General features: G+C 44.6%; 1 protein-coding gene across 6 annotated transcripts in view; it reads left to right on the top strand.

The window, feature by feature from the left end:
- UNC79 (unc-79 homolog, NALCN channel complex subunit) overlaps positions 1-26,666 on the top strand; it is a 282,366-nt gene that overhangs the window by 59,910 nt on the left and 195,790 nt on the right. For 5 of the 6 annotated variants that reach the window (XR_011024177.1, XM_068254657.1, XM_068254659.1 and 2 more), the window contains 7 exons: positions 2,709-2,838; positions 3,485-3,549; positions 6,086-6,174; positions 9,285-9,325; positions 22,824-22,852; positions 24,395-24,630; positions 26,120-26,291. Coding sequence is in view for 5 of the 6 variants with exons in the window: in XM_068254657.1 (XP_068110758.1) it covers positions 2,709-2,838; positions 3,485-3,549; positions 6,086-6,174; positions 9,285-9,325; positions 22,824-22,852; positions 24,395-24,630; positions 26,120-26,291 (762 nt within the window). In the remaining variant the exon portion in view is untranslated. Of the gene's footprint in view, positions 1-2,708; positions 2,839-3,484; positions 3,550-6,085; positions 6,175-9,284; positions 9,326-22,823; positions 22,853-24,394; positions 24,631-26,119; positions 26,292-26,666 lie in introns of those variants that run through there. The other variant, XM_068254658.1, reaches the window with a different exon arrangement.

Genomic DNA, 26,666 nt, shown 5'->3' with positions numbered 1-26,666 from the left:
TCCCACGTTCACCCGTGGGGGTACCCGTTGCCACTGTCTGGAGATCACTGAATGGTAACGCAATTCCCATTTATTGATCTAAGTCTCCGTTGTAATGATCGGTGGCTTGAATGATCCGGGATCATTCTGAAAAAAGAAAAACATTTACTGTACACAACCACTTTTCACTTCCTGTAAGCGTATACATATGTACGCTTACAGGGCGCTAAAAATAAATTATTGAGGACATCTTGTTACCAAATAGTAAAATTACTTCTACATAAATTTACCGTATTTAAAAATAAAAGAACCACAATTACATTTAAAATTAACTTCTTCCCTCCCACACTCTCCCATAGTAACCTCCAAAATGTTTTGGCATAGTAAACCAAAAAAATGACAAAACAATACATTAACTTGTTTTTTTAATATGTTTGTCAAGAGGGTATATTGCTGTTATTTTTTTAAATTATGGGCTTGTATTTAGTGATGGACGCAAAACTGAAAAAATGCACCTATATTTCCAAATACAATATTGTCGCCATACATTGTACTAGGGACATAATTTAAATGGAGTAATATAATAGGGACAAATGGGTAAATAAAATACGTGGGTTTTAATTATGGTAGCATGTATTCTTTTACAACTATAATGGCTGAAAACTGAGACATTATGAATTTTTCCATTTTTTCCTAATATTCCTGTTAAAATGCATTAGGGAAAAAAAATTCTAAGCAAAATGTACCACCCAAAGAAAGCCTAATTGGTGGTGAAAAAAACAAGGTATAGATCATTTTGTTGTTATAATTAGTGATAAAGTTATTGGCGAATGAATGGGAGGAGTGTTGAAATGATGCATAAGGTGAAAAAACACTGAAGGCTGAAGTGGTTAAACTACCAGCAAGCAAGAAAATACTCAAAAACTTTTTGAGAGTTCCTTTTTACCTACTTTTTTTTTATACTTTTTCAATTACAAAGTGACGAAAAGTTATTTTAATGAGAAGATAAAAAACTATCCAACAAGAAAACTCAGGAGAAAAAGTTAATTGCACTTGGGCCAATACGAACGGAGGGGGAGCACTTGGCTTGTGCCACTGAAGATAAGACTGGAAGGAAGGATTGGATTGGACACTCAGCATGGAAAGCTAGAAGGTTTTGGTGGAGGGGAGTAGGACAGGGAGAGAGGACTGGGCGATAGGGGCTAAAGACAAAAGCATTTCAGTGGATGGTTGAGGGATTGCAGGAATGGGCTGGATACTTGGGGGTGAAGACAAGAACATTTCAGTGAGCAGAAGAAGGATCACATGTTCCGAGCTGAAGGCAAGAAGATGTCAGTCGAGGGACAAGAAGATTTCGGTGGAGAAAGGATGGGAGTAGGTATTGGACACTCGGAGCTAAAGACAGGAAGACTTCGGTGGAGGGGGATTGGCAGGAAGGATTCAATGCTTAGAGCTAAGGACAAGAAGATTATGATGCAGAAAGAATGGGGGGAGGTATTGGACACTCAGGGCTTAAGACAGGTAGACTTTCATGGAGGGAGGATTGGGAGGAAGGATTGAGTGATCAGAGCTGAAGACAAGAATATTTCAGTGGATAGAGGATTGGGTGGAAGGATTTGGTGATCAGAACTAAAGACAAGAAGATTTCAGTAGAGGAAGGATTGGGAGGAAGGATTGGGTGGAAGGATTGGATGCTCTGAGCTGAAGACAAGAAGATTTCAGTGGATGGAGGATTTTGAGGAAGAATTGGGTCAGGGGCAAACCCAGGATTTTTAACTCGAGAATTCCTGAAAGGTCTCCCTCAACCACACACAATATAATAATACGGTAGGACATCATACTCATATTATTCAATGTCTGTTGACCCTCATACTAAATGGAGGTGGTAAAATTGGTCAGTGATTGGCCAATCATAATTTAAAGTGTGCACAGGCTTAAAGAGAATCTGTATTGTTAAAGTCACACAAAAGTAAACATACCAGTGCGTTAGGGGACATCTCCTATTACCCTTACAATTTCGCCGCTCCCCACCGCATTAAAAGTGGTTAAAAACAGTTTTAAAAAGTTTGTTTATAAACAAACAAAATGGCCACCAAAACAGGAAGTAGGTTGATGTACAGTATGTCCACACATAGAAAATACATCCATACACAAGCAGGCTGTATACAGCATTCCTTTTGAATCTCAAGAGATCATTTGTGTGTTTCTTTCCCCCATGCACTGAAGTTTCAGGCTGCTCTTTTCTTGCTGCAAACAGCTTTGCCCTTGTCTGTAATTCTTCAGTATGTGAAAGCCCAGCCAGCTCAGAGGAGGATTTATCCAGCTTGTAAAAGATAAGAGAGAAGGGAGAAGCTGCTCTAATGTAAATAACACACAGGCAGTGTGCAGAGAGGGGCCTGGAAGGGGGAGTTCATAGCAGAACCACAACACTGAAGAACTTGGCAGCCTTCCAGACACAGGCTGACAAGTCTGACAAGGGAAAGATACATTGATTTATTACAGAGACTGTGATAGTACAAAGTGCTGCAGTAAGCCAGAACACATTAGAATAGCTTTTGGAACTTGTAGGATGATAAAAAACAGGATGCAATTTTTGTTACAGAGTCTCTTTAACACTGTAGCTCTAACTTGCGTGGTACTGTGAGGCTGGCAAGGCATGCTGAGACTTATAGTCCCAATCCAGAGTTTGAATGAACTTTTCTTATATCTATTTCCTCCTTGTCTGGCAGGATTTGCTGTATGTCATCGCCTATGGACCCTCCCAAGTGAAGCCCCCGGCAGTACAGATGCTGTTCCATTATTGGCCGAACTTGAAACCGCCAGGGGCGATCAGCGAGTACCGCGGCCTGCAGTACACAGGTGAGATAATATACATCTAAATACGAAGTAAGCTTCTCTCTCTATCTACAATCAATTGCACCAAAAGGTTAAAGTTGGGGTTTAAATGAATCCAAAACTAATTTGCTAGTGAGGTAGTCAATTAAAGCGGATCCGAGATGAAAAACTAACTATAACAAGTAACTTGTCTATATAGAAATAAAAATTGCAAGCTATTCCTCTTGACAAAGGCACTACTCAATTGAGGAGGGCTTGCCTGGAAGGCAAAAGTTACTAAGAGATATAATCCTGAAAATCCTGCACGTGCATATGAAAAACTTTATTGGTACAAAAGAAGGTTGTGCACTCCTTCACAGTGCACTCTATGCAATGTCTGATGTCGTGCGTGTCGGCCACCTTCACGCGTTTCCAAAACGCGGCTAGAAACTAGTGCAGTGTGAACGGGGCCTAAAAGTCTGAAACATTGATCTGTTGATTTCACAAAGGTAAGCCAACATTTACATTAAAATATTTTTTTTGGGGGGTAGGGGGGCAGGGGGGGGGAAGGGGTACCTCCAGTTGTGTTTTTAGTATGATGACGTGTCTTTTTCCAGTAACTACAGTGTGTAGTACTGATCTCTGTGCTTGGGGACTTGTCACTGATCATTTCTTGGTTGTATTCCCCCAGCGTGGAATCCCATCCACTGCCAGCACATCGAATGCCACAACGCCATCAACAAGCCAGCCGTCAAGGTAGAGAAGTCGCTCACGTTATTCGCTGTTGTATTTGGTGTGTTGTTCCTCCTGGAGTAAATGTGAAATCTTCCCAAATACTGTCCTGGTGATAAGGAGCCATATATGCCGATATTTATCACTGTGCGTTACTTGTGCCTTCCTTATTCCTTACAGCTCATCTCCAGACACCGAGCTAATAAATCATTAATTAAAAAAATGAATATAAAACACTATAAGATTGGTCTGGTGTCATTTGAACACATATTTAAGTTGGCCAAATATCTGTCGACTTGGCAACCGATCAAAGCATCAGATTCATTAATTATTATCTGATGAAAATTGGTGCTGCCAAGAGCATACCCGATCAACAATTTGACCAATTTCGGGCAAAGATTGGTCACACATATCGAAAATTGATAACGTGCTGGAAAATCTCGGGCTGACATGCTCGATCAGATGCCAGGCGGTAATGACGTGCGATAATCGCGAACACGATGGAAACCCACGGCCACTGTCCCTCTTAATGTTTTATTGCCGCCCCCCGGGTGGGTAGGTAGGTAGCCAGGTGGGTAGTCAGGTAGGTAGCCTGGTGGGTGGGTAGGTAGGTAGCCTGTTGGGTGGATAGGTAGGTAGCTGGGTGGATGGGTAGGTAGGTAGGTAGCCTGGTGGGTAGGTAGGTAGGTAGTCTGGTTAGGCAGGTAGCCTGGTGGGTGGGTAGGTAGCCTGGTGGGTGGGTAGGTAGGTAGCCTGGTGGGTCGGTAGGTAGGTAGGTAGCTTGGTGGGTAGGTAGGTAGGTAGCCTGGTGGGTGGGTAGGTAAGTAGGTAGCCTGGTGGGTGGGTAGGTAGGTAGCCTGGTGGGTAGGTAGGTAGCCTTTAGGTAGGTAGCCTGGTGAGTGTGTAGGTAGGTAGCCTGGTGGGTAGGTAGGTAGCCAGGTGGGTGGGTAGGTAGCCTGGTGGGTGGGTAGGTAGGTAGCCTGGTCGGTAGGTAGGTAGCCGGGTGTGTAGGTAGGTAGCCTGGTGGGCGGGTAAGTAGGTAGGTAGCCTGGTGGGTGGGTAGGTAGGTAGCCTGGTGGTTAGGTAGGTAGGTAGCCGGGTGGGTGGGTAGGTAGGTAGCCGGGTGGGTGGGTCTGTTGGTAGCCTGGTGGGTGGATGGGTAGGTAGGTAGCCTGGTGGGTGGGTAAGTAAGTAGGTAGCCTGGTGGGTGGGTAGGTAGGTAGCCTAGTGGGTAGGTAGGTAGGTAGCCGGGTGGGTGGGTAGGTAGGTAGCCTGGTGGGTGGGTCTGTAGGTAGCCTGGTGGGTGGATGGGTAGGTAGGTAGCCTGGTGGGTGGGTAGGTAGCCTGGTGGGTAGCCGGGAGAGGACCCCCCTCCAGTTACGCGCGGCAGGAGAGTGGCACATATAGGAAGTCCCCGGCAGTTCCAGCAGGTGCTAGAGGTTCAGCCGCCTGGTCTACACTGTCTCCTCCTCTGTATATCGCTCGCTACTAAACCGGGATGTAGCGAGCGATATACAGAGGAGAAGGCAGTGTAGACCAGGCGGCTGAACCTCTAGCGCCTGCTGGAACCGCCGGGGACTTCCTATATTTGCCGCTCTCCCGCTGCATAAAAGGGGGGGGGGGGGGAGGGCCCGAGGTGAGGGGGGGAGAGGAGTCGGGGCCCCCAAGGAAAAAAAAAAGAAAAAAACAGCAATACTTAATGGGCCCCTGAAGCAACGGAACTTCAGGGGCCCTCGTGCGGTGTGTCCCCCTGCAGAGAGCTGTGATGAGATGGGAGGAGCTGCTAATGTAAGGGTATATTGAAAAACGTTTTGTTTTTTTTATCTATATTTGTTAGTCATAAGAGGTTTTTTTAGAAATGGTGGTTTAATTTTGCACACAGCCCACTAACTAATATGCTTTTCTGCTGAACTGTGTTTTGCATGGAGTTTTAGTAAAATAACACAAAAAAACGGCACACCAGCGTGGTGAAAATACCAGGTATAGTATTTATTTTTTAAAATCTATCGGGGGGGGGGGGGGGGGAATGTTTATTTTGTGCCAAAGCTTTCATCTCTGGTTTCCTTGAAGTGTTAACCCTTCCAGTTCCTCTAAAACCACTCTGTTCTGATCCAGTTCTGTATAATGCCTGAAGAAGGAACTTAACATTTTGAAAGCTTGCAATAAAGCATGTGCAGTTAGTCATGAAAGGTATTACCGGAATCATCATTGGTTGGTTTGATGTCTGCAATTCTGCTCCACAACTAACACCGGACCACTCTTCACTTGCTTTTCTTTAGCAGCTTTTAGTCATATTGCTAAGTAATGCTTGCGTTGGTCATACCTCAGTCCTACCACCAGGTGGCATCTGAAAACCACTTTTAAAAATCTAAGACAAGTGGGAGTCATGAAAGGAATGTATCATTAGAAATGAAATCCTACTAGGTGATTCCATAGTAAATTCACATCAGCCTGTGACAGTGATTACAGCTGACAGGAAGGCAGTGTCACATGTTCTGTGTTTTTTTTCCCCTCTAATTTGGTGTAGTAAAGTAACCTGCATAACCCTTTCTCACCACAGATGTGTATCGATGCTGCGCTGTCAGTGGCATTGGGTGATAAACCACCTCCGTTATACCTCTGTGAGGAATGCAGCCAGAGGATCGCTGGGTGAGTCCGAGAGGGCGTGGCCTGTCGGGTGCTGAAGGAGTTAACAGACCTTGTGTATCTGTTTAGGAAAATTGCTTTTTTTCTAACATCAACATGTACATTTCTATCTCTATATCAGTCTATGCTAAATACACATTTGCCTTCTTAAAACAGAAGGTATGTAAGTAAGTAGCTGTAAGTGAGCAACTGTGGTTACCCACAATGCATCACTTCGTAATCTGCAAATCATCTCTTTATGCCTCTGAAGCCAGGCTTACATCCAGAACCGCTGGTGTATAGTGAGCCTGTAGCTAATAAGTTTTACAAAGCCACATCAACTCAATGGGTAATTTGCATATATTCAGCAGTGGTGCACTGGAAGACATCTCGAGCTCACTCCAACCTGAATTATCGCAAATTCTTTCTGTTTTAGGAAAGCAAACTTTTGTTTTTCTTAACATCAACTCAACACAGCCTGTTTTGACCTCCTTGGTCCTCATCAGTGCATGGCTGGTATTGAGATGGCTTTATGGGATAGGGCTTAGGGCTCTTTTCCACTATGAAATGCGTAGTCCACTCCAGTACTTAAACATTTATTAGCTATGGGCTATACACCAGCGATTCTGGATGTATCTGTCTACACTACAGTATTCTATCGTCTGTTTATCTATCTATCTATCTATTACAGTATTCTATTGTCTGTTTATCTCTCTATCTATCTATCTATCTATCTATCTATCTATCTATCTATCTATCTATATACACTCGCTCTCTTTCTCTCTCTCTCTTCTGCAGGTGAAACTCAAGATATTAAAATATCGTGCAAAAGTCCCTTTATTTCAACTTAAAGGGAACCTAAACTGAGAAGTATATGGATTTTTTCTTTTAGGGCTCTTACAAAGTGAGACGTTGCGTTGCAGGGGACGTTAAGGTCGCATAACGTTCCCCTAACGCAACGCATGGTGGTGCTAAAGAAGGACGCTACGTAGTGCGCCGTTTTCGTTCGATAGAACCGGCAATGATTCATATGAATCATTGCTAGCAGGCAGAGAACCGAGAATGATTCATATGAATCATTGCTAGCAGGCAGAGAATGATTCATATGAATCATTGCTAGCAGGTAGAGAATGATTCATATGAATCATTGCTAGCAGGTAGAGAATGATTCATATGAATCATTGCTAGCAGGCAGGGAACCGAGAATGATTCATATGAATCATTGCTAGCAGGCAGAGAACCAAGAATGATTCATATGAATCATTGCTAGCAGGCAGACAACTGAGAATGATTCATATGAATCATGCTAGCAGGCAGAGAGCCGAGAATGATTCATATGAATCATTGCTAGCAGGCAGAGTACCGAGAATGATTCATATGAATCATTGCTAGCAGGCAGAGAACCGAGAATGATTAATATGAATCATGCTAGCAGGCAGAGAACCGAGAATGATTCATATGAATCATAACTAGCAGGCAGAGAATGATTTATATGAATCATTGCTAGCAGGAAGAGAACCGGCATTGCAGTGCAGTGAATATTAATTAGCCATGTGGCTAGGCAAAATAGCAGACTCTCCCCTCCTCCTCTCCTGCACACAAAAAGCAATAAAACAACATTACTGAGCATGTGCAAACAGTCTAACGCTGCTAAAACCGCGTATAACTCACAGCATGCTGCACTTTCTTAGAACGTCCAGCGTTACAATGTAACGCAATGTGGGCACTGTGAACAGCCCATTGATTTTTCATTGCTGTGAGTTGGGCTGCGTTACAGGCTGCTCTAATATGCGCCTGTAACCTCCCACTGTGAAAGCAGCCTTAAAGGAGAACTGTAGTGAGAGGATTATGGAGGCTGCCAAATTTATTTCCTTTTAAGCAATACCAGTTGCCTGGCTAGCCTGCTGATCCTCTGCCTCTAATACTTTTAGCCCTAGACCCTAAACAAGCATGCAGCAGATCAGGTGTTTCTGACATTTTTGTCAGTTCTGACAAAATAATTTGCATGCTTGTTTCTGGTGTGATTAACACTACTGCTGGCAGATAGCTCAGCAGGGCTGCCAGGCAACTGGTATTGCTTAAAAGGAAATCAATATGACTGCCACCATGTACCTCTCACTACATTCTCCTTTAAAATAATACCAGTTGCCTGACTCTCCTGCTGATCCTGTGTCTCTAATACTTTTAGCCACAGCCCCTGAACAAGCATGCAGATCAGGTGCTCTGACTGAAGTCAGACTGGATTAGCTGCATGCTTGTTTCAGGTGTGTGATTCAGCCTTTACTGCAGCCAAAGTGATCAGTAGGATGCTAAGCAACTGGTATTGTTTAAAAGGAAATATCCATATGCCTCTCAGTAAGGTTCCCTTTAAATGGTGAAACTAATATATGAAATAGGAAGCCTTTGCAGGTGTTTTGGGTGAATGAGCTGATTGGAGTCTGACACTTTGGCCTGGTGCACACCAAAAAACGCTAGCAGATCCGCAAAATGCTAGCAGATTTTGAAACGCTTTTTCTTCTTTTTCTGCAGCGTTTCACCTAGCATTTTGCGGTTTTGTGTAGCGTTTTTGGTGTAGTAGATTTCATATATTGTTACAGTAAAGCTGTTACTGAACAGCTTCTGTAACAAAAACGCCTGCAAAACCGCTCTGAACTGCAGTTTTTCAGAGCGGTTTGCGTTTTTCCTATACTTTACATTAGAGGCAGAAACGCATCCGCAATCCAAAATCTGCAGCAGCCCGGGAGTATGAGTTTCTGCAAAACGCCTCCCGCTCTGGTGTGAACCACCCTATTGAGATACATTGACCAAGCGTATCCGCACCCGCAAGCAGATCGCAAACCGCAGCAGAACCGCTCTGGTGTGCACTAGGCCTTAGAGCCTAGAATATTGAACCTGTTCACAATAAATGGTCTGAGATTCTGATTTTGGGGTTTTCATAAGCTGTAAGCCATAATCATCAAAAGTATGACAAAGGCTTGAAATATCTCGCTTTGCATGTCATGAGTCTATTTCATAATTTAGTTTCACCTTTTTAGTTGAATTACTGAACTAAATGGACTTTTGCACGATATTCTAATTTTTGGAGCCTCCGCTGTATATTTCATGGGCTGTTTGTACCTCTTTTCTTCCCACAGGGATCACAGCGAGTGGCTGATAGATGTGCTGCTACCACAAGGTAAATGCCACACTGTACATTTGTATTGCTGTATTTCTTCCTCTCCTGAATGCACAGCGCAGTTCATTTATTCAACAAAACAGCCTCAGGCCTGGGTCCCACTAGAAAGCGCTATCACAGTTGCTAGCGATGTGTGATAGCGCTATGCAAGTGAGTTTGGGAGCAATTTCCCTGCTCCTATACAATACAAATGAAAACGTTCCCAAACTGCTGACAGTCCTGCGATTGCGATTTGCCTAAGGCTCGGTTCACATCTGCGTTTTTTTTGCGGAGCCGGCTGTACGGATCCGACCATCAGGATCAGGTAGAATCTGTCCGTTTTTACAGCCAGCGTGCTGTAAGCTTTCAGTTTTCTATTTGTTCCTATGCAGCTGAGTGAAATGGTCCGGAAAATTGGGTCCTGCTGCATTTTTTTTGTCCGTTGAGCGGAACGGACAACAGATCCGTACAAGCGGATGGATGTGAATGGATCTATTGGTTTAACATTGGATCCGTTCGCATACCGAAGTGTTTGTACAGTATACGTTCCGCTCACCGGTAATGTGAACCAGGCCTAATAGTGGAATCTGCCCCATCCATTTACATTGGCAGAGCGTTTAGGGAAATCGCTAGCAGTTGAAAACGATCTCTAGATGCTAAAAAAAAAATGATCCAGTTGGCTTCAGCCCTTAAAGTGAATGGGAACCGAACTGTAAATAATAAAGTCAGATACTGACTCACCTAAGGAGAGGAAGACTCTGGGTCCCATAGAGCGTCCCCTCTCCTCTCCCGGTCCCCGCTGTTGCGCTGGCTCCCCCGTAGCGGTATTCGACCGTTTTGGTCAAATACCGCTGGTTCCCCGCCGAAGAGAGGCTTCAGAAATGCTTCGGGAGCCCGAGTGCTCCTGAAGACGTGCCGCTCTAAACTGCGCATGCACGAGCGCCCTCTATGACGCACTCGCGCATGCGCAGTGTGGAGCCGCCTGTCTTCGGGAGGACTCGGCTCCCGAAGACTTCTGAAGTCCCCGCGGTGGGGGATTTGACCGGGGGAGCCAGCACAGCACAGAGGGCACCGGGAGAGGAGAGGGATGGCTCATTAGGACCGAGCCTTCCCTCTCCTTAGGTGAGTATCTGACTTTTTTTAATTTAAATATGGGTTCCCATTAGCTTTAAGCCTGGAACCCAGTAGCAGTACGTTACTAAGCCATTTCTGTGCACTTCGTGAGTTGAAAAGCTCTTGTTAATGTAATGCTATGGTGATCCCATTTTAGCGATGTGATTTTATAAAAATTCCCCATCGCATTGCATTAGCAAGCGCTTTTTCAAATCACTAGCGCTTAGAAAAGGCTGCTAGTGGGTGTGACCCCTTAGGGCTGGTGGACACGGCTGGCGACCGGCAGCTCGTTTCATCGTGCTGAAATGCTTTCCTGCTACTGAGAAGAAAAGTGTTTTGCATTGATTACCGTTATTGTTGACGCTACATTTTAAGCTCCTAGGAGGTTCATCTCAATGCGGGGCGCGGCAGATCACGGCGGTAAATGTCAGCCGACCATCTGAGCCGGCCCATACACCTAAAAACTAGGCTGTAGAGGTGATCAGAGATGAGATGCCAAAAATAATTCCAGGTTGCATAAAAATGTTTGCACACTGGATACAGCTTGGAAATGGGCCATTCAAAATCAACAGGAAGTGAATTTGATTGGCTCAATTTCAAGCTGGTTACAGTTTGCATGAAATCTGCATGCAAGTCTGAATTATTAGCGTCTCACTGACTGTCTGTACCATAGCGGAGTAATGTGGAGGTAGCCCATTTTGGATGTAGGTCCTGCAATAATCATGTGATGAACAGGTGTGACGCTACAGGTTCTCCTTCCTTTAGTAGAACAGTAACACCGTGTGCCTAGCGTAACGCCGGCGCTACAGCACAAGTATAACGCAGTGCACTCTCTGCACGTAAAAGACACCCTTGTCAGGCCTCGATCACATAATTTAGCACAGATGGCTGAGCATTCGGAATGCAATGTGTACGATTGCACGCTATCTGCGCTACTATGCGCTGCGCTGCAGATGCCATTTACTACAGTGAATAGGATCTGCGCTGCGATTCCCGAAAATGCATGGAGCAGCGCGATAGCGCATCACACTGCTGCGCAGCGCATAGGATGGCAACGGTAGAAGAGCTGTCTATGCGCTTCTACCGTTCTTGTGTGTCGCACACTATGCACACTGCCGAAATATGCACTGCAGCGCGCATAGTCTGAACGAGCACTTACTTTAAAGCTGGCCAATTGCGTTGGAACACACGCAGTATCGCATATATTTTCCAGAAATGTGCTGTAGCAAGTATGTTATTATAATGTAACATGTTACAACGCAGAGATAGGAACACGCCCATACAAGTGTGCGGTCAGTGCGTTCACACTCGGCAATGCAACCCAACACGCTCAGTGTCAATAGTGTGAAAGCACCCTAACTATTCATGTTATCACATGAGGTGGAGGGGGTGTCCGTCTGCAGAGCTGGCTTATGCTTATTGGGGAATAAAGTTCCTCTTAAGGGCTCGTTTCCACTATTGCGGTGCGGAATCGCCTGGATTCCACCGCTGATGAAATCTCATGCGGATGCGATTCCCCATGCGTTTTTTGCCGCAAATTTGCATGCGAATTCGCATAGGTGAGGGTATATGCGATTTTAACCATGTCACTGCCTGTGTGAATTTACATTGGTACCTCGGCGAATTTGCATGCAAATTCGCGGCACAAAACGCATGGGGAAAACGCATGCGATTTCCCAATTAAATACATTGTGTGCGATTCGCCTACATTCCACACGCAGGCGAATTCTGCAGGGTGTTCCATGCAAATTTTCTCCGCACAATAAAACGCTCCCGCAGACGCATAAGTGGAAACAGGCCCATTCACTTATATTGTCTATGCGAATCCGCATACGCAAGACGCATGCGGATTCGCGATAGTGGAAACGAGGCCTAAAACAAGAGGATGCTTAATGAGATCCAGGGCCAGTTGTAGATGATAGGGCCGCAGGCTAAAGTTAACGTAGACCCTGCCTATGACCCGCCCACCTCCCTGCATAGTGTTATCAGATGCCCCCCATAGCAGCATTAGGTGGTCTGTGTGTCTCCAGCCCCTCCCCCAGCAGCATTACGTGGTCATTGAACCTCTCTATCCCCCTCGAAGGGAGATGCTGAATGCAACAGATCAGGGTCCGGGGAGCACCAACTGACTTAAGGGTTAGACCTGGGAGGGCCCCTACAGCCAGCTGCGGGCAATTGCCCAGTTTGTCCTGACAAGATCAGATGCACTTCCTGTCAAGTTTGCTTGGCCCAATTTCAAGCTGACGTCTGTGTTAGGCACGGTTCACATCTGCATTTGGCAATGGAACCGGCCGTATGGATTCGTGGTCCGTTCCGGTGAATGGACAAAAAAAAAAAATGCTGCAGGACCCAATTTTCCGGACCGTTTCGCTCAGTGGAACGGAAACGGAAGATTTTGCAGCTGCTGTACATAGGGACAAATAGAAAGCTGACAGTTTTTACCTGATCCTGATGTCCGGATCCGTACGGCCGGCTCCACAAAAAACGCAGATGTGAGCTGTGCCTAAATGTTCAGTAATCGGGTGTTCGGGGGGTCATTTGGGCTCCCTATGTGTCTAGTAGACAATTGGCTACTACATAGTATTTTATGGTTGTGGATAATCAGCCAGAACTATTGATCATTTGGTGCCCGACTTTAGGTTAGTGTTAGGCACTTAGAGCGGATGGTTATAGAGAACCTGAGACTCATACTTACCTGGCATTTCTTGCACAGGACAGAAGGAAAACACAGAGAAATGTGAACTGGATGTATTTAGAGACTTTAGCCTGTGTAATCCCCCCTCATCTGTGACTAATCAAATCCCCTGTGTCACCTGACTGACAGATAAGCTAATTTGAAAGCACTGGATGTTAACGCCATGTCTGCTTTCATGAAAGCAGAAAGTAGACACACTGCAGATTTATTTCAGGATTTGTATCAGCTGTAACAAAGAAATGTTTTTCTTTAAAGATTATTATGCTGTTGCTTATCTTTTAGAGCAGAAAGGAAATTCTGAGTTCAGGTGTGCTTTAATGTACACCTAAACTGACAGAATGTTTCCTTTTACACAACACCAGTTGCCTGGCAGTCCTGCTGATCTTAGGCTGCAGTAGTGGCTGAATCACACACCTGAAACAAGCATGCAGCTAATCCAGTCTGACTTCAGTCAGAGCACCTGATCTGTATGCTTGTTGAGGGGCTGTGGAGGCAGAGGATCAGCAGTAGAGTCAGGCAACTGGTACCTCGTTCTAATGCAAAATCTGCTAAGGAGCCCCAGGACTGAGCAGGCTGTGTAAGCGCGCAGCAGCCGCTCGTGAACGAAGGTCCAGAGGCTTACGAGGTGACGTCACCCAACCTAATACGCAAGCCGGATCAGCTGATCGGAAGTGCGACGAGCGGGGCTCTGTGTTTGACAAACCGAACCCACGTATGCCGCAACAGGACGCCGAGAAACGCTTAGGAAGGCAGCGGGCAGAAGAAACTTGTATGAGTGAGGAAGGTCCCAGTGATGAGATGTTTATGCATATGAGCAAATCTCTGTGAGTAACTGCTGCAGATCATCCAGGACACTGGTCACGTGAGTTGATGCGGACACTCTTTAAGATATATTGAACAAGTTGAAATTATACCTGAACTTGGAAGTTTACAACACAGTGCTCTCCTAAAAGGAACTTTAAATTGTTACCACCATTTATGTCGTAACGGAAGAACTATATAGAAGCATTGATCCTCTGGGAAGGGATTTAATGTTAGAAGCTGATCAGATTTTTATAGGAGAGTCTGAACAAAAATAGATAGAAGGGCCCTTCTTATGTGTATGTGAATGTTTGAATGGGTGATTTGTTTGTGTATTTGCACAGTTATTGGTATCTTGGCATATTGTGATTTTAACAGATTTTGAATAAATTGCGATATGATATTTTTTAAGATTAGCGCATGTTATTAACATTTTTACAATCTGAGGTATTAGCATGGTGGATATATATATATATATTGATGCCTCTGTGAAAAATCTCCTTCCATCCCTGCTGTCAATCTTTAATCACCTTCCAGGAAATTACGGTATATATTGATTCTGATTCTGAAGATGGATTGTACGACTTCTGCTGTGACATGTATGAATATTATGCCTTGTCTTCAACACTTTTTTTGTTTTTGTTTCTTCTTTTTCTTCTTCTTTTAATAACAGCATTCATGTTAGCCTTGCTACTAAACTGTATCTGCCAGTAACTTTTGTAGAGGAAAAACAACTCCTCCCATGACAAATGTACACAGTTCATTGTTTTCATCAAACCACCAAGCCCGTTTCTGTATATTATAGGATTCAAAATGTGCTGCCCTCTGCACTACAGCCTGATTCCTCTCCAATCTAGATTCAACCGCCAGGTGCCTCATTCTGTTGTCATGGGGAGGGGGGGGGGGAGGAGGGCAAATCCAGCCCATGGGCCTTGTGTTTGATACCTGTGCTATAGAGGAAAGGCAAGAAAAGCATTATGCTCGAAGTTATTCCATTTTAATTTCCAGTCCAAAGACCCCTCATGGAATTTCATTTTGATGTCACCCTAGATTTAGTGGAAATTTACACATTTTGAAAACATTTTCTTTGATAAATAAAACAATTATAAAAGAATGCCTCTGTTAACAGTGACAAGTGTTAAAGTGACAAAAAACTTATGATATAGTGAATTGTATGTGTAGTACAGATAATTAATGCAACATTAGTAGCAACAAAAAGAGTCTAATTTTTTTTTTATAACATTGCATCATTTTATCTTATTTGCAATGGTGAGCTACACTCTGTACTTTAAACTGTGAAACAAATCAGAGCTAATGATCCTTAAACTCCTCTGCTGTTAGGCCTGGTGCACACCAAAAACCGCTAGCAGATCCGCAAAATGCTAGCAGATTTAAAAACGCTTTTTCTTCTTTTTCTGCAGCGTTTCAGCTAGCATTTTGTGGTTTTGTGTAGTGTTTTTGGTGTAGTAGATTTCCTGTATTGTTACAGTAAAGCTGTTACTGAACAGCTTCTGTAACAAAAACGCCGGCAAAACTGCTCTGATCTGCCGTTTTTCACAGCGGTTTGCGTTTTTCCTATACTTTACATTGGAGGCAGAAACGCCTCCGCAATCCAAAAAATGCCTCACTCCGGGAGTATGCGTTTCTGCAAAACGCCTCCCGCTCTGGTGTGCACCAGTCCATTGAGATACATTGACCAAGCGTATCCAAACGCTGAAAAAGCCGCTCGGTGTGCACCAGCCCTCAAACCTTATCTGAAGCTCTCTCTCACTGTTTCTTGGCTATTTAAAGAGGAACTCCAGTGAAAATAATGTAATAAAAAAGAGCTTCATTTTTACAATAATCTATATATATAAAATCGTATGTATGTATGTATGTGTGTGTGTGGTGTGTGTGTGTGTGTGTGTGTATGTGCCGCGATCACGCGAAAACGGCTTGACCGATTTGAACGAAACTTGGTACACAGATTCCTTACTACCTGGGATGATATGTTCTGGGGGTCTCGCGGCCCCCCTGCACACGTGGGCGGAGCTACAAACAGCAAATCAGATTTCACCCATTCAAGTCAATGGAAAAAATGTAAAAGGCTGCCATTCTCACAGTAATCAAGCCAGAGTCCCCACACTTTGCACAGTTGGTCACTTGGTGACCGAGGTAACAAATCCAGGAAAAGTGGGTGGATCATAAAACAGCCAATCAAATTTCAGCCGTTCATTTTAAATGGGAAAATGTAAACTGCAGCCATTCTTACACTGTTAATCGCAGGGTTCTCAAACTTGGCACACTTGGTCACTGGGTGAATGTGATTAAGATTCAAGAAAATGGGTGGAGCCTACAACAGCCAATCAAAATTCACCTATTGATTTTCAAGGGGAATATTTAAACTGCTGCTATTGCACTGTTAATGGCAGAGGCTTCAAACTTGCTACAGCCGGTCATTGGGTGACTGGGGTCCAAATTCACTAAAGGGGCGGGGCCACATACAGCCAATCAGATTTCCTTGGTGGATAAATGGCTTCCATTCACACATTTTTGATGCCAGGAACCTGACAGCTCACAAACTTGGTCATTGAGTGACTGTGTGTTGAGGTTACAAAAAGTGGGCGGAGCCAAAACAACTTTTACTGGGAAAATATAAACTGCAGCCATTCTTACACCGTTAATGGCAGGGTTCTCAAACTTTGCACAGTTGGTCATTGGGTGACAGATTAAGATTTTGGAAGGTGGGTGGAGCCTACAACAGCCAATAAAAATTCCCCATTTGATTTTCAAAGGGAATATTTCATCTGCTACCATTCTCTTATACTGGTAAAAGCAGATGCCTCAAACCTGGTACAGTTGGTCACTGGGTGACTGGGGCCCAAATTCAGGAAGGGGGCAGAGCCACAAACAGCCAGATTTGTTTATTTTTCAATGGGAATATACAAAGTATTGATACCAAGGAACCCAAAGCTGATAAACTTGATAATTGAGTGACTGTATGTCAAGGTTAGAAAAAGTGGGCGGTGCCAACAACTTCATTTTTTACATTGCAGGGTTCTCATACTTTACACAATTGGCCACTGGGTGACTGGGATGAACATTCAGAAATGTGGGTGGAGCCTACAACAGCCAATCAAAATGTACCTATTGATTTTCAAGGGGAATATTCACATTGCTACCATTCTTACACTGTTAGTGGCAGAGGCCTCAAACCTGATACAGTCAGTCATTGGGTGACTGGGGTCCAAATGCACTAAAGGGGTGGAGCCACAAACAGCCAATCAGATTTGTTAGATTGATTTCAGCCATTCTGTTATTGGCAGGGTTCTCAAACATGACACAGTTGGCCTCTGGGTGGCTGGGACTAATGTTCAGAAAAGTGGGTGGAGCCTACAGCAGCCAATCAAAATTCACCTTTTGATTTTCAAGGGGAATATTTACATTGCTGCCATTCATACACTCTTAATAGCAGAGGCCTAACATTTGCTACAGTCAGTCACTGGGAGACTGGGATTTTAATTCTGAAGGGAGCGGGCCAAAAACAGCCAATCAGATTTGTTTAATTTCAAAGGTAAAATGCAACTTATTGATGCCAAAGACCCCAAAGCTCATAAACTTGGTCATTAAGTGACTGTATGGCAAGATTAGAAATAGTGGGCGGAGCCAAAAACAACTAACTTTTTACATGGGGAAATGTAAACTGCAGCTTTTCTTACACTGTTAATGGCCGGGTCCTCAAACTTCACACAGTTGGTCACTGGGTGACTAGGATTAATATTCGGAAAAGTAGGTGGAGCCTACAAGAGCCAATCAAAATTCACCTATTGATTTTCAAGGGGAATATTGAAACTGCAGCCATTCTCACACTGTTAATAGCAGAGGCCTCAAACCTGCTACAGTCGGTTGTTAAGTGTTTGGGGTTCAAATTCAGTAAAGGGGCGGAGCCAAAAAGAACCAGATTTCTTTGCTGGATAAACTGCTTCCATTAGCACAATTTTGATGCCAGGAACCCAAAAGCTCACAAACTTGGTCATTGAGTAGTGACTGTGTCAAGGTTATAAAAAGTGGGTGGAGTTAAAAACAGATTTTTCTGGGAAATTGTAAACTGCAGCCCTTCTTCACTGTTAATGGCAGGGTTCTCAAACTTAGCATAGCTGGTTACTGGGTGACTGGGATTAATATTCAGAAAAGTGGGTGGAGCCTAAAAATGCCAATCAAAAATCACGTCACTTTTCAAGGAGAATATTAAAATTGCTGCAATTCTTGCACTGTTAATGGCACAAGCCTAAAACCTGGTACAGTTGGTCATTGGGTCACTGAGGTTCAAATTCAGAAAAGGGGACAGAGCCACAAACAGTGAATCAGATTTGTTTCATTTCATGGGAAAGTACAAATTATCGATGCCAAGGACCCCAAACTAGCTCACAAAATTGGTCATTGAGTGACTGTGTGTCTAGGTTACAAATAGTGGGCGGAACCAAAACCAAATTTCACTGGGAAAATATAAACTGCAGCCATTCTTACACTGTTATTGGCAGGGTTCTCAAACTTTGCCCAGATGGTCACTGGGTGACTGAGATTAATATTCAGGGAAGTGGGTGGAGCCTATAATAGCCAATCAAAATTCACCTGTTGATTTTCAAGTGGAATATTTAAATTGCTGCCATTTTTACACTGTTAATAGCAGATCCCTCAAACCTGCTACAGTTGGTCATTGGGTGACTGGGGTTTGAATGCTGGAGAGGGGTGGAGCCACAAACAGCCTATCTGATTTGTTTCATTTCTATGGGAATATGCAAATTATTGATGACAAGGACCCCAAAGCTCACAAACTTGGTCATTGAGTGTGTGTGCGTTAGGGTTAGAAAGTGGCCGGAGCCAACACCAGTCAAATACATTCCCCGGCAACGCCGGATCATCAGTGGGTGGAGACAAATACACATTTCACTGGGAAAATGTAAACTGCAGCCATTCTGTTAATGCCAGGGTTTTTAAACTTTGCACAGTTGGTTACTGGGATTAATATTCAGAAAAGTGGGTGGAGCCTACAAAAGTGAATCAAACTTCATCTGTTGCTTTTCAAGGGGAATATTTAATTGCTACCATTCTTGAACTGTTAATGGCACAGGCCTCAAACCTGGTACAGTTGGTTATTGTGTGACTTGGGTTCAAATTCAGAAAAGGGGTGGAGCCACACACAGCCAATCAGATTTGTTTCATTTCAAAGCAGATTATTGATACCAAAGACCGCAAAGCTCACAAACTTGGTCAGTGAGTAATTATGTGTTAGGGTTAGAAAAAGTAGGCGGAGCCAACACCAGCCAAATACATACCCGGGCAACGCCGGGCAATCAGCTTGTTATGTATAAATGATTTAGTCAGTGCCTATTGTACAAGCTTTCCTCTCCCTGATTTATATTCTGACATTTATCACTTGGTGACATTTTTACTGCTGGCAGGTGATGTCAGTGGAAGGAGATGCTGCTTGCAGTTGAAAACAGCTGCTTTTGGCAGTTGGAAACAGCTGTAAACAGCTATTTCTCACAATGCAACGAGGTTCACAGACCATGGTCCTGACATCACACTGTGGGAGGGGTTTCACCACAATATCAGCCGTACAGAGCCCCCTGATGATCTGTTTGTGAAAAGGAATATATTTCTCATGGGAAAGGGGATAACAGCTACTGATTGGGATGAAGTTACTCTGCTTCAAAAAACAGGACTGTATGTGACCCAGTGGATGGAATAGCTCAGAGAAGCTCTTTTGCAAAACAGCTGAAGTTTCTTAAAAGATGTGAAAAAACGAATTTCCAGCCTCTCACAGCCATCTTAGTCCCTCGCCGCAGCCCCGCTCCTTCTCAGTGTCCCCGCTGGCTGCCCGTAATGATTGCGACCCGCTGGTGGGGTCAGTTCTTCTGCGTCTGCGCCACTGGGGTAAATATAGGGGGTGCAGAAGGGTCTGGAGGGGTCGCAGAACGAGAGGAACGCATGGCCGCACATCGGCGGGGAGGGGTGGACCGTCCCCCCTCCCTGCCTCACCTCGGGCTCTCCTCTCTGCGATCCCTCCAGCATCTATTATCAGTGGCAACAGGCGGGCAGCAGCAACACATACCTCCATCGCGGAGGTCTCTGATCTTTCAGTGCTTCATGCTACTTCCTGTTTAAACAGGAAGTAGCGTCAGAGATCGGAGACCTCCGTGATGGAGGTATGTGTTGCTGCTGCCCGTCTGTTGCCACTGATAATAGATGCTGGAGGGATCGCAGAGAGGAGAGCCCGAGGTGCGGCCATGCTTTCCTCTCGTGCTGCGACCCCTCCAGCCCCTCAAAACGGACCTGGGGGGCCGTGGAGCAGGGCCCCATCCCAAAATTTTTGCAGGGGGCCAGGTGATTTCTAGTTACACCCCTGGCCTGCGCATCCATTTAATCTGCCGCATAGTGGGCCTGCGCACAACTACTGCGCTGGCACAGTACACGCCAGATGACATGGACACGCAGGCGCAAAAGAGCCGACCCCCTCAGCGGGTTGCAATCATTATGGGCAGTCAGCATGGACACTGAGGAGAACCCGGGCTGCGGCGAGGGACTGAAACAGCTGCGAGGGGCTGGAAGAAACCCCAGGTGAGTACAGAATAGATTCGCTTTTTTGCATCAGAATCCTTTAACTCTTCTTGTACTGGAAGCAATATGAGACTCTTTTCTTTGCTACTAATGTTCTATTTCTTAGCTGTACTACACATACACTCCATTACCTCATAAGTTTATTTTCACTTCAGATTCCCTTTAAAAGGTTTATTCAGATTGCATATTGAAAGGAACAGGCACTGCACAGAGCTATGTGAGTCAAGCATGAACTTACCTCTGTGCTCACCACAGGTAGCTTAGTGTACTTTAAAAAGAAACTCCGACCAAGAATTGAACTTTATCCCAATCAGTAGCTGATACTCCCTTTTACATGAGAAATCTATTCATTTTCACAAACAGACCATCAGGGGGCGCTGTATGACTGATATTGTGGTGAAACCCCTCCCACAAGAAACTCTGAGGACCGTGGTACTCCTGGCAGTTTCCTGTCTGTGAACCTTGTTGCATTGTGGGAAATAGCTGTTTACAGCTGTTTCCAACTGCCAAAACAGCATCCAGCAGCTACATCACTTGCCAGCAGGAAGGGCCTGTTTCCACTACATGCAGATTCTGCATGCAGAAAACTGACTCCAATGAATGCCTATGGGCCTGTTTCCACTGAACGTGATTTTTCTGATGCAGATTTCCCATAGGCATTCATTGGAGTCAGTTTTCTGCATGCAAAATCTGCGTGTAGTGGAAACAGGCCCTAAAAATGTCACCATGTGATAAACGGCAGAATATAAATCAGGGATTTAAAAGCTTTTACACTGGACAAACACTGACTAAATCATTTATACATAATTATTGTAAAAATGAAGCACTTTTTTTATTACATTATTTTCACTGGAGTTCCTCTCTAACTCCAAAAGTTCTGATCTCTTGAATTAGATTTCTGATAATTTGCTGAAGGCACATTACTTTCAGGCTGGGTGCACACATAACATAACATGAAAGGCTGCGTTTTATGTCATGTGCATATTTTTTGTGTGCATTTATACTGCATTTTTGGTGCCTCAGCGTTAGCGTTTTTTTTTTCGCAGATGCGTTTTTCAACCATTTTGCGTGCGTTTTAATGCGTTTGCGCATTATGCGTTTTTGCGCGTATGTTTTTTTCATGCGTTTTAAAATTGTGTTTCATGCAAATTAATAGGAAGACAACAGGAAGAGCAAATACATCACAAATTTTATTTTTACAAAAAACGCATATAAAAACGCATGAAAAATGCAAACCATTGCGTTCCTATTGACTTTCATTATGTGCGTTTTTGATGCGTTTTTGCATAGTATGCAACAAAACCAGCATTTTTAAAAACGCATGCATATAAAATGCATAGGTGTTTTTTATGTGTTTTTTCCTGCGGCCTATAGACTTCCATTAGCAGCAAAAATGCAGCAGTTTCCGCAATGCTAGCGTTTCTGCTAAGTGTGCACCTAGCCCAGGCATGGACAAACTCGGCCCTCCAGCTGTTACGGAACTACAAGTCCCACAATGCATTGCAGGAGTCTGACAGCCACAGTCATGACTCATAAAGGCAAATGCATTGTGGGACTTGTAGTTCTGTAACAGCTGGAGGGCCGAGTTTGCCCATGCCTGGGCTAGCCTCAGAGTCAAGACCTTGTGGGTTGTACAGCAGGCCACACGCCTCATAATATTGTGCATGCAAAAAATCTATTGCTTTAGACATATCACTGAAGCAAAAAAAATCTATGGCTTTAACACTATAGCAATGGTCATTGGGCCCATTCACTCTGGCGATCGCAAAACTCTAGCAAAATTTCTAGCATTTTACAGAGTGATTTTTTTTCACTGGACACAAACACATTTTTTTGAGCCATTGTGATTTGCGTTTTTTTAATTTATGAACCGCAATTGCTCCAAAATCATGGAAAAGCGTTGTATACTGCATTTCCGATTTCCACAAATTGCGAATCGTTGACTATCGCTGCTGTGAGATCACTGTCATACAGTATACTATGCATTACACTAGCGCTTTTCATAGTGCTGGCGATTGCCAGAGATTCAAAGCTCTGCGGAAATCGCTTATAAAGCTCTCCAGTGTGACTGGGCCCTAAAATACTATAAAGCAAAAAACATGCTAAACGAACGGTACAGCACGAATAATTGTCCGCTTTATCCTCCTCATGAGGAGAGACCTCTGGGTCTGAGTCCTTACAGCAGGCCTCCCTTAGCCATTTACATCCACTGTAAGCCATACTGAAACGCACATGACCTGAGCTTAATATGAAGTGTACCTGTCATGATGATATTTTCCTCACTGAGTTTTGTGTATGTATCTCACACAGCTGAGATTTCAGCCATTTGTCAGAAAAAGGTAAGAACGGTCCAGCACTGTCATCGTGTCGCCATCCATTCACGCCGTGATGTGTTTGCTTGTGACCGTCATTGTCATCTCTTCGCCTCATTGTGACACAATCATGCCGTGTTTGATCATGCAGTACTTGTGCCGTGACTACAAATGTGGCGATCATTGTATGAGATTTCATTGCAGCCTCCATCTTGTTCTCTGACTCTTACCCAAGATGCTCTGGGGGGAAAAATGATAAGCTTGTTATGAGAAATGGCGTATACTTCCTGGGAATGGTGGAGTCCTTAAAAAGGATCTTTAGCAAAGAGAGGGGGGGGGGGGGGGGGGGGGGGTTGGGGGGCTTGGGGTAAGAAATCAATCCATTGCAAAGTGAGAAGTAAAAAAATAGGGGGGGGGGGCGCTCATGGACATTTTGGGGGTCAGGAGGGGTCATAGCACGAGGGGAGAGCTTTGCACATCAGCGGGGAGGGGGGACAGTCCCCCCCACCTCCCTCACCTTGGGCTCTCTCCTCTGCACTCCCCTTCTGCATCTAAGTGGCAGCAGCAGTGGCGGAGGCAGCAGCTATAATTACCTCCATTCACCACGAAGGTCTCCGATCTGCAAGGGCTTCACATTACTTCCTGTTAAAACAGGAAGTAATGTGAAGCCCTTGCAGATTGGAGACCTCCGGTGGTGAATGGAGGTAATTATAGCTGCCGCCGCAGCTGCTGCCACTTAGATGCAGGAGGGGAGCGCAGAGGAGAGAGCCCGAGGTGAGGGAGGGGGGGACTGTCCCCCCTCCCCGCTGATGTGCAAAGCTCTCCCCTCATGCTGCGACCCCCACTGCCCCACCCCAAAATGGCCATGAGCGGGCCCCAGAGGGAAGGGGGGGAGCGCTCAAATTCTTGCAGGGGAGCCTGGGGACTTCTATTTACGCCCCTGCTGGCAGACATGAAAATAAAAAACCAGACAACACCAACTGCCATTATCTATAACCCCACACCCTAACTATGCGATAGCCTAAGGTTGTTTTTTATAGATATAGGTAGGGCCAGTATAGGGCTATATTGGCCTTAGGTATAGGGGTGTACTGTCTGGGGGAGCCAGATTGAAAAAAAATTGTAGTTAGAAGTGGGAAGTAAAGCCTTGATGGACAACCAATCGAGAGAGGAGCAGCATGTGAGAAGAGAGATGGATGAGTTGAGCAGTAGAGTTCGGGGTGGCTGCCCATTTAATGGTTGACCACACAGTAGGATGCTAAAATAGATAAGATAAGGGCGTCTGCTAGCATTTTAGTTGCTTCAAGCATTAGGAGTGGACGAATATTGATATTGGTTTTAGTTGAACACCTCGTGTATACGGCATGAGGTCCTACAAAGGACACGTAAAAAAGACTCCACCAATATCTCCACTGGTTCCTGGCCATTAGCAATGTTGGCGCCCAGAACAGCAAACCTGTGTGCGTCATCTAGGAAGTCCAGAGCAGCTCACCGTCAGGGCATGTAGAGAACACAGCTAGCCACGTTTTTAGGGGATTTGGGTCAGCAGACATTCTATTTTTCTTCCAGAATTGCAGCTCCCATGTAAGGAGGGCGGTGGTGACCTGCTTTTCCGCAGGGTGCTGTGGCCGTCACGGCAACCGGCCGGTGCGTTACTGCAAGCGCTGCCACTCTTATCACCACAACCAGGAGGCCGGAGGAGCGTCCTCGTCGGAGAACCACTTATACCAAACATCGCCGCCTCCTATCAACACGCGGGAGTGTGGGGCAGAGGAGCTGGTGTGCGCGGTGGAAGCTGTGATAAGGTACGGTGCTTGCATGATGGGTCCACTAACAGCTTAAAGTGAACCTGAACCAATTACAATTATTTAAAATAAACACATGATATACCTGCAAATGAATATTAGATACTTGCCTCGCTGTCAGTTGCTTTCAGTAGCTCGCCACTTTCTTCTAACAGTGATCCCTTCCATTTCTGACAAGTAGGGCTGCTCAAATCCGATCTGGGAGACATCTGGATAGTTGCTATAGTTGCGACGTGACCGCCGCTTGGACCGCATTGTGGGAGGCGCCGAGGGACGGACAAAGAAGACGTCAGACAGGTAAGATTGACATCCCCCCACCCCGCACAGGTAACTGCGAGGTATCCGGATTGAACTATCCGGATGCCTCCCAGATCTGGATTTGAGCAGCCGATGAAAACTGATTATACACAATTAATCACCTCCCCATCATCCAACATGTTTCACCCCATAAGGATTCGGGGCTTTGTCAGGGTTACATAACAAAGCGCAGGAGTGCTGTGCTGCCAAAGTCCTTAACTGCCTGCTCTTTATGCAGACCACAGGCCCCGAAAGTATTGCAAGCCTCTAACAAACATTCAAATGTAAAAAGAAGAATGGATTTTTTTAGCATGCATTTTTAATGCATTATTGAGTTGCCCTGGGGGCTAAAAATGCTGCTCGGTTCGCTTTAATCTCTAAAAGTTCAAGGAACATATGATGCAATAGGTAGCGGAGATGAATTATGGAGTTGGTAGGATTGTGGTTACCAAGGATTAAGACAAAAAGGACAACTGGTAGGAATCTTTCTGAAGGAGTAGGATTTGATGGCCTCCTTGTATGAGTATAGAGTAGAGGCATGTGTAGTAATAATTCCAACATTCATATAGCACTTTCCTTCTAGCAGACTCAAAGCACTTGAAAGTAGTCTAGCTATGAGTAGCAACAAGTACGTAGATACTTGTAATGACAATTTACGTTAGATAGCGATGCCCGCAGCAGAGTGGGGGTTAACCTACCTGTGCCGCCGCCTATAGGCAATGCATTTCACCCACAGTCCATGTAACTCCTCTACTTTCTCCTTCAAACCTGGAATGGCAGCGCTATCTAGTTTAAATTCCAATTACGAGTACGGTAGCTATGTACTCGTAGTGGCCAACACTACTTGAGAGCTAAAGCCACTTAATAGGCCATCCTGCAGAGCCTTGTCCAAGGTCTCCTTACTGAATGGAGCCTAACTTACTAAATAGGAAAAAGCTGAGATTCAAACCCTGGTCTCCTATGTATGAGTTGGTACCCTTAACCAGTACACTGTCCAGCTATATGACAAAGAAAGGAGTTCCAGAGAGTGGAAGCAGCTCTAGTAAAGTCTTGGAACTATGCATGAGTAGAGGAGTGTTTGTTTGTACAAATTCCTTAAGAGGGGCAGATATGAAGTGGTTATAAATAGAAACAATACAGATAGAACTTTGGTCTATATTGTTGAAGACTAATCACCCTCTTCTTTTACCAGCTTGCTGAAGGAAGCGGAGTACCATGCAGAACAGAGGGAGTATGAGATGAACCGCAGGAGACAGATGGGTTTGGCCTCCTCACACCATTCTTTGGATAACACCGATTTCGATAACAAGGATGACGATAAGCATGACCAGCGGCTGCTCAGTCAGTTTGGAATCTGGTTCCTGGTGAGATGAATCATTAGTTGAACACATATATGGCCCCAATTCACTAAGATCATGCTGGAGATAATAAGGCAAGAGATAACTTACCACCACACAGTGAGAGAGTTATCTTATCTCTTCATTCCTTACGTTACCTCCTCTGTAGTTAAGTTACCTGCTCTGTAGATACGTTTCCTCCTCTGTAGTTATTTTCACACACAGTTTATTAACAGTCTGTCTTTAACATTAGAATTCTGGAGATATTTTAAGGATTGGAGAGTTAACTTAAAGACAGAAGAGTTAACTTTAGGCTTGCCTGAGGTAAAATGTTTCCTGAATACTACATGCCTCATCACCATGGTGATAACTCTAGAAACATTATTAAAGACAGGTGATAAG

Source organism: Hyperolius riggenbachi, chromosome 9 (genome assembly GCF_040937935.1).
Source record: "Hyperolius riggenbachi isolate aHypRig1 chromosome 9, aHypRig1.pri, whole genome shotgun sequence".
NCBI classification, from domain to species: Eukaryota; Metazoa; Chordata; class Amphibia; order Anura; family Hyperoliidae; genus Hyperolius; species Hyperolius riggenbachi.
The sequence above is the reverse complement of the archived record's forward strand: the minus strand, read 5'-3'. Positions and strand labels throughout refer to the sequence as shown.